Source organism: Bombina bombina, chromosome 10 (genome assembly GCF_027579735.1).
Source record: "Bombina bombina isolate aBomBom1 chromosome 10, aBomBom1.pri, whole genome shotgun sequence".
In the NCBI taxonomy this organism is placed as follows: Eukaryota; Metazoa; Chordata; class Amphibia; order Anura; family Bombinatoridae; genus Bombina; species Bombina bombina.
In genome coordinates, this window is record NC_069508.1 from 86,563,091 (window position 1) to 86,576,149 (window position 13,059).

At 37.6% G+C, this 13,059-nt stretch overlaps 1 protein-coding gene across 3 annotated transcripts in view; it reads left to right on the forward strand.

The window, feature by feature from the left end:
* The window catches only part of SUCO (SUN domain containing ossification factor), a 484,388-nt gene that overhangs the window by 300,376 nt on the left and 170,953 nt on the right, over window positions 1-13,059 (forward strand). For all 3 annotated transcript variants that reach the window (XM_053693235.1, XM_053693236.1, XM_053693237.1), the window contains one exon: window positions 6,043-6,134. In XM_053693235.1, coding sequence (XP_053549210.1) covers window positions 6,043-6,134 — 92 coding nt within the window. The remainder of the gene's footprint in view (window positions 1-6,042; window positions 6,135-13,059) is intronic.

The following is a 13,059-nucleotide window of genomic DNA, read 5'->3' on the forward strand; positions in this document are numbered from 1 at the left end:
CTAACTACTGCTCCAAGAATCTTTACGAAGGTTCACAGGCTTTTCTAGCCCTTGTCAGAACTCGGGGTATTTGCAGTAGCCCCATACTTGGACGATATTCTGGTGCAAGCACCATCCTTTCATCTTGTGGAAGAATTCTTGTAGTCCCTTCTCAGATTTCTTCGATCACATGGATGGAAGATAAACTTGGAAAGAGTTTTCTTATCCCAAGTACCAGGGTGGAATTCCTAGGTACCATAATAGACTCCATATCCATGAGGATATTTCTAACAGACCAGAGACGTTGCAAGCTAACTTCGACATGTCTTGCCCTCCGGACCACCTTTAGTACTTCTGTGGCTCAGTGTATGGAGGTGATTGGTCTCATGGTGTCCTGCATGGACATCATTCCTTTTGCCAGGTTCCGTCTCAGACCTTTACAACTGTGCAAGCTGAGGCAGTGGAACGGCGATCATTCAGATCAGTCTCAACAGATTGTATTTCACAGCCGGTCGAGAGAATCGCTCTCTTGGTGGCTCTGTTCAGATCATCTGTCCCGAGGGACATGCTTCTTAAGACCATCCTGGGAGATTGTGACTATGGACGCAAGCCTATCCGGATGAGGTGCTGTTTGGGGTGCCAGGAAGGCACAGGGGTTGTGGAAACTATGGGCCAGCCATCTTCAAGGCCTTGAAGGCTTGGCCACTTCTGGGTTCATCCCAGTTTATCAGATTCCAATCAGACAATATTACCTTGGTGGCTTACATCAACCATCAGGGGGGAACGAGAAGTTCCTTGGCGATGAAGGAAGTATCTCAGATTCTGGAGTGGACAGAGGCCCACAGCTGTTCGCTGTCAGCGATCCACATTCCGGGTGTGGACAACTGGGAGGCGGATTTTTTTAGCAGGCAGTCTTTACATCCAAGGGAATAGTCTCTCCATCCCGAGGTGTTAGCAGAGATATGCAGCAAGTGGGGGATGCCGGATATAGATCTCATGGCGTCCCGTCTCATTACCAAGCTACCCAGGTAAGGGTCGAGGTCGAGGGATCCCCAAGCGGATCTAATGGATGCCCTGGAGGTTTAAACTCTCATATCTTTTTCCTCCATTACCGATTCTTCCTTGAGTGATGGCCCGCATCAAGCAGGAGCGGGTATCAGTGATAGTGGCCACGAAGGACGTGGTTTGGGGATCTAGTGGGGATGTCCTCATCTCCTCCATGGAAGTTACCTTGTCGCAGAGACCTGCTGATACAAGGTCCATTTGTTCATCAAAATCTAGATTCTCTGAGGCTGACTGCGTGGAGATTGAACGCTTAGTCTTAGCCAAGAAGAGGTTTCTCTGAGAGTGTCATTGATACTCTTATTCAAGCTCGTGAACCAGTTACTCTGCGTATTTACCATAAGGTGTGGAGGACCTACTTATTCTGGTGTGAAGAGTGTGTTTTTTCTGGCACAGAGTTAAGGTTGCCAGGATCTTATCTTTTCTCCAGGATGGGCTGGAGAAGGGCCTTTCTGCTAGTTCCCTGGGGGGACAGATTTCGGTCCTGTCCGTTTTATTGCAGAAGAGACTGGCTGAGCTTCCAGACGTGCAGTCCTTTGTTAAGGCTCTGATTAGGATCAGACCTGTGTTTACATCTGGGGCTCCTCCTTAGAGCCTAAATCTTGTTCTTCGGGTTTTGCAACAGGTTGTTTGAGCCTCTGCATTCCGTTGACATTAAAGGACCAGTCAACACAGTAGATTTGCATAATCAACAAATGCAAGATAACAATACAATGCAATTAGCACTTAATCTGAACTTAAAATGAGTAGTAGATTTTTTTTCTGACAATTTTAAAAGTTATGTCTTTTTCCACTCCCCCTGTACCATGTGACAGCCATCAGCCAATCACAAATGCATACATGTACCATGTGGCAGCCATCGGCCATTCACAAATGCATACACACTTATTCTAGCACATGCTCATTAGGAGCTGGTGACTCAGAAAGTTTAAATATAAAAAGACTGTGCACATTTTGTTAATGGAAGTAAATTGGAAAGTTGATTAAAATGGCATGCTCTATCTGAATAATGAAAGTTAAATTTTTGAGTGTCCATTTAAATTGTTATCTTGGAAGGTTCTCTTTTATTGGCTATTCCCTCTGGGCACAGAGTTTCTGAGATCTCTGCTTTGCAATGTGAACCCCCTTATCTGATTTTTCATGCAGATAGGGCAGTTTTACGTACTAAATTAGGTTTTCTTACTAAGGTTGTGTCGGATCGCAACATCAATCAGGAGATTGTGGTTCCTTCCTTGTGGCCTAATCCTCCTTCATTAAAGGAACGCTTACTTCACAATTTGGATGTGGTTCGCGCTTTGAAGTTGTATCTTCAGGCTACTAAGGAGTTTAGACAATCTTCCTCTGTTTGTTGTCTATTCGGGGAAGCGTAAGGGGCAGAAGGCTACTTAGACTTCCCTATCTTTTTGGTTAAGGAGTGTCATCTGCTTAGCTTATGAGACAGTGGGACATCGTCCTCCTGAGAGGATAACGGCTCATTCCACTAGAGCAGTGGCTTCCTCCTGGGCCTTTAAGAACGAGGCCTCTATGAATCGGATTTGTAAGGCGGCTACCTGGTCCTACTTACATACTTTTTCAAAATTTTACAAGGTTGATGTTTAAGCTTCGGCCGAAGCAGCTTTCGGGAGAAAAGTTTTGCAGGCTGTGGTGCCCTCAGAATAGGGTCCGCCTCTATTATTCAGTGTCCTCTGGAGCTTGGGTATAGTTTTCCCAATAGTAAGGAATGAAGCTGTGGACTCTCCCTATCTTAGGAAGGAAAACTTAATGTATGTCCTTTCCTTCCGAATAGGGAGAGTCCACGGCCCTGCCCTTTTTTTTTTGTCTATGGGCGGTCCCCTATTATTTTTTTTATTTTTCGGGCACCATTTATACCCTAATGTTTCTCCTACTTTCCTTGTTTCCTCGGCAGAATGACTGGGGTAATGAGGAAGTGGGAGGGATATTTAAGCCTTTGGCTGGGGTATCTTTGCCTCCTCCTGGTGGCAGGAATTGTATTTCCCAACAGTAAGGAATGAAGCAGTGGACTCTCCCTATCCGGAAGGAAAGGGATTTATCTGTAAGCATAAATTATGTTTTTTTCCTTTTGTGCAGATGAAGAAAGGTCTGATCTCCATAGTACAGCATATGTGATGAGAGGAAATTTTTCATTGTGTGCAACTTCCTTTATTGGGCTGGACCCTACTGCACTGTACTTTACAACAGTTATAACAGTTCTTCAGACACAAATCGTTTGTACCACTCTTCTATAAAGGGACCTGCAAACTCACATTGTTCTTTCATGATTCGTATACACCATACAATTTTAAACCTCTTTCCAATTTACTTCTATTATCAAATTTGCTTCATACTTTTGGTATCCTTTGTTGAAAAAGCATCAATGCACTACTGGGAGCTTGCTGTCAGCCGATGAGGCAATAATAATATGCATTTGTGTAAATGACCAATAAATTGCTAGCCATTAGTGCATTACTGCTCCTAGGTATACCAAGAGAATGAAGCAAATTAGATAATAGAAGTAAATTGGAAAGCTGTATTAAAATCACATCCTATACATTATGAAAGTTCAATTTTGACTTTACTGTTTTTAAAGCCTTATGTTCTGGTGGCTTATCAAACATCCAATAAGAATCAAATGCTTAAGACTCTTGTATGCCGAATCGTTTTTTTTTCCCAAAATCTCTCTGTTGCCATCAGACATGATTCTTTTACTGGGGATTGTACTGGACACAGGTTTGGCTAGAGTATTTCTACCAAGACTATATACTTCTAAGACCCTATTTATATATTGTGAACCTTAGCAGATACTAGTTCCTTTTATAAAGGATTGCGTGGTAGTGTTACATTTTTATTTGATTTTTAACTATTTCACATGAGATTGTTGTCCCAAAGAGACCTTGCTACCATAGGCTTGTAATTGATTTGTGGTATGGTGGGGGTCTTCCTCAGTTATGGATTATTTATTAGCACCCATACACAACATATCTTAATGGATGTTGGTTTTATTTGCGAAATGGTTTAGGTTTAGCTCAGGGAAAATGGTGTCCCCAAGAATCTTCCCTTCCCTTTGATGCAAAGAACGTATTGTGTTCTTGCTCTGTAGACCTCTGTCGCATTCATGTTTTTATTTAGATGGATGAAATGACAGTGGAGGCATAGGGTGTCCATATCACACTAGCAATACAAGTAACTGCGGAAGTTCACAGGTGAACAAAATCCACTTTAGGCGGTTCTGCAATTTTTGCAAGTCATTTGAACACCCAGACAGATTTCCAGAGTCATCAGAAGATTAATTCTAAAACCTGATAAAGCCTCAATGATGATTTTCCTAGAAATGGGAAGTTTCCATAAATCTATTTGAATAAAGCAAGACAAAGCTGCAATGCTGACCGTTATGTGCCAGGTGCAGGAATCCTTGTGTTTGTCAATTTGATGCAATGGTAAATCTTTGATAATTCCAACTAAATTGTTGTTTCTCTAATTATTTTGCTTCTGCAAGTCATTCAGATGATAAGGTGTAAAAAGCAGAGAGTGATTTTTATGGTGTCAGTATGGTCAATAAGACCATTTGTTTTGGCTGAACAGAATTTTGGCTTCTTCCTCTGATTTCCAAATGATCTGCCTCCCTTCCTTTACCAAGACCTTAAATTACTTGAATTGTAAGCTTCGTTACTGAATAGCTTCTACTTTTCTGAACGCCCACAAACCTGTAACAGCTCATACAAATTGTGTGAATGCAATAATTTTATTTTAGAATATGTCTGTTAAAAATATTTTGTGTACTTGTCAAAATGGCATGGTTATAAGTTTATCTATTTGTGTCCTAAAATGTCATGCTTTTGCCTTTCTATCCTCATGTTGGAACATATTGAAGCCCTGAAAAGGATTTGTGCTGTGGCCAGAGTACATTTCTCTGTTACATCTAATTTTAAACCATTTTACAAAGGGTCTTTAACTTTTTAAAGAAGCACTGTATCATTATGAAAGAGCTGCATTTAAACAGCTTTTACTTGTTTTCTAACACAGCCCTATCGGTTGCGTAATACTTATTGGCTAATAGGTATGTCCTAGTAATGTTTATTGGCCGATAGGCACTTCATGCTTATGATCATCATTTACAACTGATACTGTTCTATTTTTTAAAAACTTAAATAATTCTAATGATTTTCAGTAGACATGTGCGATTCGATTCGGTCCGAATCGAAATTCGGCCGAATTTGTCGAATTCGGATCGATTCGAATTTCCGAATTGAGGTAGTGCCGAATCTACCGAATAAATCCGAATCAATTCGAATTTATTCGGTAGATATGGATGGCCGTGTATTACACTAGTATTGTACAGTATATTAGGTTTTATCACTCTGCTATAGGTTAAACCTAATATACAGTACATTATACTAGTGTAATACACAGCACATCCCACCTAACACTTACCGAAATTCCAAATTTCCGAATCGAACCGAATCCAGACAATTTTTTTTCGAATTGATCCGAACCGAAATTCAAATCGATCCGAACCGAAACAAATTTTTCGAAGCTGCACAAGTCTAATTTTCAAACAAAAGCTCTTTCAACATGAAATTTAAATTATGCCTTTCAGGAAAAATATCATGCAATAATATCCTTTTAAGTTTGTCCTTAAGTTGATTTTGTCCCTAGCTAGTGATTTTCATTCCTTTTCAACAAAGAGAACAAAGCACATTAGATAATAGAAGTACATTGGAAAGTTGTTCAAAAAATGTATGCTCTATCTGAATAATGAGAGAACAAATTTGGGATTCATGTCCCTTTTTTAAGGAGTTTAAACCCAATAGAAACTACTCTCTTTATCCTCCTGTACATATAAGGAGTTGCATGGAGATGAGGCAAGTTGGATTAAGATACCAATCCTTTTGATTAAACATGGTTTGTTGTTAACATTTTCTAGCTATTTATTTTGTTTCCTGCTTATTAAATGTTTTCTTATTTTATGACTAATTATGTTTGTTTTCCTGGTGCATTGTTCAGAGTTTTTGGCACCAGCATGGTGGAAGAGTATGAAGAAATTGTTGACTCCCAATACCACTCTGAACGTCAAGAGCTTTACGATGAAGATGAAGGTAGGTAATCAAGAGAGACACTGTCAATAAATATGCTTTAAACAAGTCATTAGTTATTCCCTTGCATCGAGAATTTTGAAACATGATAATTAGGTGGCCATGCAACGAAGTTGCAGGACAACCTATTGTTATTGTCAAGATTATTATTATTTTTTTTATTATTATTATTATTATTATTATTATTATTATTATTATTCCGCCACTTATTCAAATGCTTATAAAAACAACAGCATAACTCAAAAACTCATGAAACTTGGCACTATGCTAAAGATCTATGCTGTGCATAATCCTATGCAAAATAAATCTCATAGGTCATGTGATCTAGCAGCCATATTGCTTTTTGCGACAAATTTCGACAACCGCTTGAAAATCTTCTTCTCCAGAACCGCTTATGTTACAGCTGTGAAACTTGCTGTGTGTACTGCTGTACTGACCTAGAATAAAGTTTGTTCAAGAGAAGTGATTTAGTCACATGACCTAGCTGCCATTTTGAATTGTGCGAAAATCTTTAAACATCTTCTTCTCTGCAACCGCTAAGTGCAATGAAGTGCAATTTTGCACATGTGCTCCTTGAAAGGTCCTCTACCAAGTTTGTTCAAACTGCGAATTTTCCATAATCAACATGGCTGCTATGAGCCATTCGCCTTTTTATCGCTGTTTAATTGCGTAAATTTGCACTTTATGCATTATGTTTACACTATTTAACTATATTACAGTGTAGCAGACACATGAGTACACATAGTCATGACCCCTAAAGGCAATATTGCAGTAAAAATTTGCACTGCGCAGTCGCCTTCGTGAAATAAAACATTTGCAAATTTTCATAAAACTTCTGCAAATTGTAGAGGTCTATAGTGAGCATTAGTATGTGCAATTTGAAAGCCATACAATGCATAGCTTGGCGGTAATTTTGTTTCGTATGCGCGTTTTTTAAAAACTACAAAAATCTTCTTCTCCGAAACCGCTTATGGCACAGACTTGAAATTTTGTTTACAGATTTATCTTATGACTAACATTCAGATTTGTTCAAGAGAAGTTGATATGTCATGTGGTTTGGCAGCCATTTTGAATTGTTCAAAAACGCTTAACGATATTTTTAAATTAATAATAAAACAAAAACCGTTTTGCAAAAATGCTTTATTTTTGCCATGTTTATTGACATCTATGGTGACAATTATTGTGCATAATATGGAGGCTGTATATCATATGATCTGGCAGCCATTTTGTTTTATGCGAATATTTCGAAAATCTATTTTCTCTGCAACTGCTTATGTTAGAACTGTGAAACTTGCTGTATAACCTTATATTGTGACCTAGAGTCACAGTTGTTCATGTTGAAGGAATTGGTCACAAGCTGTGGCAGCCATATTGGTTTACGCGAAAATTTAAAAAAACGTGTTTTCTTTCCAACCGCTTATGTTAAAGCTGTGAAATTTGCTGTAAAACAAAATCTTGTGACCTAGAGTTACATCTGATCATGATGAAAGTATTGGTCATATGGTGGGGCAGCCATCTTGAAAAAACGCAAAAATTTCGAAAATGTGTTTTCTTTCCAACTGCTAATGTTAGAATTGTAAAAACTTCTATAAAGCTTTATATTGTGACTTAGCTGCTTGTATGACATTGCAATGTCGATGCGCATGGCCACCTCTATCGCTGCTTGCAGCTATATTTATTATTATTATTATTATTCCGCCACTTATTCAATTGCTTATAAAAACAACAGCATAACTCTAAAACTCATGAAACTTGGCACTATGCTAAAGATCTATGCTGTGCATAATCCTATGCAAAATAAATCTCATAGGTCATGTGATCTAGCAGCCATATTGCTTTTTGCGACAAATTTTGACAAACGCTTGAAAATCTTCTTCTCCAGAACCGCTTATGTTACAGCTGTGAAACTTGCTGTGTGTACTGCTATACTGACCTAGAATAAAGTTTGTTCAAGAGAAGTGATTTAGTCACATGACCTAGCTGCCATTTTGAAATGTGCAAAAATCTTTAAACATCTTCTTCTCTGCAACCGCTAAGTGCAATGAAGCGCAATTTTGCACATGTGTTCCTTGCAAGGTCATCTACCAAGTTTGTTCAAACTGCGAATTTTCCATAATCAACATGGCTGCTATGAGCCATTCGCCTTTGTATCGCTGTTTAATTGCGTAAATTTGCACTTTATGCATTATGTTTACACTATTTAACTATATTACAGTGTAGCAGACACATGAGTACACATAGTCATGACCCCTAAAGGCAATATTGCAGTAAAAATTTGCACTGCGCAGTCGCCTTCGTGAAATAAAACATTTGCAAATTTTCATAAAACTTCTGCAAATTGTAGAGGTCTATAGTGAGCATTAGTATGTGCAATTTGAAAGCCATACAATGCATAGCTTGGCGGCCATTTTGTTTCGTATGCGCTGTTTTTAAAAACTATAAAAATCTTCTTCTCCAAAACCGCTTATGGCACAGACTTGAAATTTTGTTTACACAGTTATCTTATGAGTAACATTCAGATTTGTTCAAGAGAAGTTGATAGATCATGTGGTTTGGCAGCCATTTTGAATTGTTCAAAAACGCTTAACGATATTTTTAAATTAATAATAAAACAAAAACCGTTTTGCAAAAATGCTTTATTTTTGCCATGTTTATTGACATCTATGGTGACAATTATTGTGCATAATATGGAAGCTGTATATCATATGATCTGGCAGCCATTTTGTTTTATGCAAATATTTCAAAAATCTATTTTCTCTGCAACTGCTTATGTTAGAACTGTGAAACTTGCTGTATAACCTTATATTGTGACCTAGAGTCACAGTTGTTCATGTTGAAGGAATTGGTCACAAGCTGTGGCAGCCATATTGGTTTATGCGAAAATTTAGAAAACGTGTTTTCTTTCCAACCGCTTATTTTAAAGCTGTGAAATTAGGTCACAAGATTTTGTTTTACAGCAAGAGTTACATCTGATTATGATGAAAGTATTGGTCATATGGTGGGGCAGCTATCTTGAAAAACGCAAAAATTTCGAAAAAGGGGTTTTCTTTCCAACTGCTAATGTTAGAATTGTAAAAACTTCTATAAAGCTTTATATTGTGACTTAGCTGCTTGTATGCCATTGCAATGTCGATGCGCATGGCCACCTCTATCGCTGCTTGCAGCTATATTTTTATTATTGTAGCCTTCAGTATTATTTTTCCAAACCTGTTCATCTGTATACAGTTTATTCTTTCATGCAGGTGGTTAAATGCCATGATCCATTACTCTTTGGAATTATTCTTCTCTACCACTAGAAGGAGCTCTATAAAACCCCTCCCACATCTCTCATACCTCAATCTTGCCTTTCCTCGGCTGGAGGTGGTGAAGAATAAAGATATGCAACAGATCCTTCAGTGAGAGGGGTTCCCAGATCGTTGAGGATCATTTCCCCTCAGAGTTGCTTTTTGGAGGGATGTATTTTGGAGTATTGGTAGCTTCCTATATTTCACCTATTAGAATTTAGTCACAAGCCTTGCTGCGGGGGTCACAGGGACTTGTCCTTTGCCTCTGCCTGTTGGCTCGTTATTATACTCCCATTCCAGTCCCTCTGCTGTTATGTTTCAGCACTCGTTTTGGTTTTGGCATTCTACTGGTTTCATCCAGTAGTAGGGTGCCTATTGGCAAGTACTCCTATTTATTTTTTATTTGACACTCAAATTAGGTTGTTGTTGTTGTTGTTGTTGTTATTATAATAATATATATAGCTTTGGAACAGTTTATATGTTGTTGTTTTTTTTTTTTTTGGTGATTTCCCCTTTAAAATAACTTTTTAGGTTTTTATTGCATTTTTATTTTTTTCATGTGTGTAATTTTTTTTATAGCCCCTCAGTGTTTCTCAACACTTATATATAAAAAAATTTTTACGCACACCGTCTTTCAGGTCTGTGTGCGTCAACGTGATAGCGTGCATACGTTAGATTGACGTGCGATTTATTGCTAAAGTGTGCTTTCTCTTTCTCAATGCCAGATCCTGTGTGCTGCGTCTCTGATTAATTTGTTTTTGAAGCTGTAAGTTTTTATTGATTTTCTCTCAGAGGGGGTGTTTCCTTTTTTAAAGAGCTATTTTTATGGGGAGATTACCATTGAACTATTTTTTTTCTTCTTCTGCATTTATCTTTAGTTTTAGTTTATCTGCAGTTATGGAGCCTTGTGATTATGTCCCTAAATTTACCTTTAGAAGCTCTATCATCTGAACACTTTCCTACCAGTGTTAAATATTTGTATTCTAAGCAAGCTGAGGTTTTTTTCTCCGGCTAATAAATGTATTAATATTTTAATGCATTCTGACCAATCTCGTACTGCTCTTGCTTCAAAAGGTATTACTGCTCCTTCTGTTTGTTCTTTACTGGAAAATCCTATTTGTTTTACTCCTGGATTTAAGGATTTAATTTGTTCAACTACAGTATTTCTGAAATGTTGGCTGCCATGCCTCCCTCAAGTAAGTGTAAAAGGACATTTCAGAATTTACCTACTAGCTCTAAGCCTTCTGAGGTTGATGTTTCTAGTTATGAAGTTTGTGTCCATTAGATGGAGAGGTTTATTTTGATGATCAAGGGTCTTCCTCTTATCATAAAACAGAATCTTCCTTTTATTCATTTCAAAGATAGATAATCCCTTTATTACCCATTCCCCAGTTTTGCATAATCAACAGTTATATTAATACACCTTTTACCTCTGTGATTACTTTGTATCTAAGCATCTTCTGACAGCCCCCTGATCACATGACATTTTATTTATTATCTATTGGTCTGCATTTTAGGCAATTAGTGCAGTGTCTGTCACAAGCCATGGGCGTGATCACAATATTATCTATATGGCTCACATGAACTAGAACTCCCCTGTTGTGAAAAGCTAATAAAAAGCATATGATAAGAGGCTGTCTTTAATGACTTAGAAACAGGCAGACATTTAGAGGTTATAAAGTATATTAATATTACAATGTTGGTTTTGCAAAGCTGGGGGATGGGTAGTAAATGCTTTATCTATCTTTTTAAACTATAGCAATTTGTTGACTGTCCCTTTAAAATTGAGCACATTCAATCCCTTTTTAAAGAGGTTTTGCTTACATTAGAGGTTAAAGATCCTAAAGTAGATGGAGATAAGCCTGTTAATCATTTAGATACTGTTTTTAAACCTATGTTTTAATCCCCTGATGTATTTCCTGTCCCTGATGCAGTTTCTGAAATTGGTTTTCAGAGATTGGTCTGAGACAGGTTTTCTCTTTTAAAGGGACAGTCAACACAGAAATTGTTGTTATTGTTTAAAAAGATAGATAATGCCTTTACTTCCCATTCCCCAGCTTTGCACAAAAAAACATGGTTATATTAATATACTTTATAACCTTTAAGCCTCTAAATTTCTGTCTGTTTCTAAGTCACTAAAGACACCCTTTGATCACATGTTTTGTATTAGTAACATAGTAGATAAGGTTGAAAAAAGACCGAAGTCCATCGAGTTCAACCTATACAAATCTAAAATACTTACAAAAAGCTCCAGTTAAACTTAAATAACCCACTAAAAGGTGACCCATTTAATACTAGCAATCATATCCATGAATTTTGTTTATATACAGAAATGTAGCCAGACTATTTTTAAATGTATCTAGGGTATTGGCATTCACTACCTCCTTTGGTAATGAGTTCCACAATTTTATTGCTCTTACAGTAAAAAAAAGTTTCCGTTGCAGGAGATTAAATCTCCTTTCCTCCAACCTTAAATTGTGACCGCTTGTTTCTTGGAATAAACAGAGCTTCTGCCATCTCTGTATATGGGCTTTGAATATATTTATATAAAGTAATCATGTCACCTCTCAAGCGTCTTTTTTTTTTTTTTTTTCTAAGGAAAACAGACCCAGTTTGGCTAGCCTCTCCTCATAGGTTACATTCTCCAATCCCCTTATTAGCTTTGTGGCCCTTCTCTGGACTTTTTCTAGTTCTGCAATATCTTTTTTTTGCGATTGGTCCCCAGAACTGCACTCCATACTCAAGGTGAGGTCTTACCAGGGCTTTATAGTGACAGAATTATGCTTTCCTCCCTTGAATCAATGCCTCTTTTAATACATGCTAGTATCTTATTAGCCTTTGTAGCTGCTGCCCTGCATTGTACACCCATCTTTAGCTTATTATCTATTACTACTCCCAAATCCCTTTCCTCCTCTGTTTTGCTAAGTCTTGTCCCATTTAAAAAATACATTGCCTGCTTATTTTTACTTCCAAAATGTAGAACCTTGCATTTTCCCGTATTAAAACTTTTTCCATTTACTTGCCCATTTTTGCAGATCCCTTTGTAACGAAAGTTCATCCTGCTCTGACCTAATGACCTTACTTAACTTTGTATCATCTGCAAAAATAGAGATGTCGCTATTTAATCCTTGCTCCACGTCATTTATAAAAATATTAAAAGGAACAGGGCCCAGTACTGATCCCTGGGGGACTCCACTGATTACCTTTGTCCAATTTGAGTATGATCCATTTACTACTACTCGTTGCTCCCTATGTTTTATCCAGTTATTTATCCATGAGCTAACATTTTCAACTATTCCCAGTCCCTTAATTTTGTGCATTAATCTCTCATGTGGCACTGTATCAAATGCATTTGCAAAATCTAAGTATATCACATCAACTGATTCCCTTTTATCTATATTTTACTTACTCATAGAATCTAATTAGATTAGTTTGACATGATCTATTTCTCCTAAAACCATGCTGATTAGAACTCATAATCTTGTTTACACAAATATGCTTGTCAATATAATCCCTTATAATCCCTTCAAATATCTTCACCACTATTGATGTCAGACTAACTGGTCTATAGCTTCCTGGATCATCCCTGCTTCCCTTTTTGAAGAGTGGCACCACATCAGCTTTGCACCAATCCTGGTGTACAA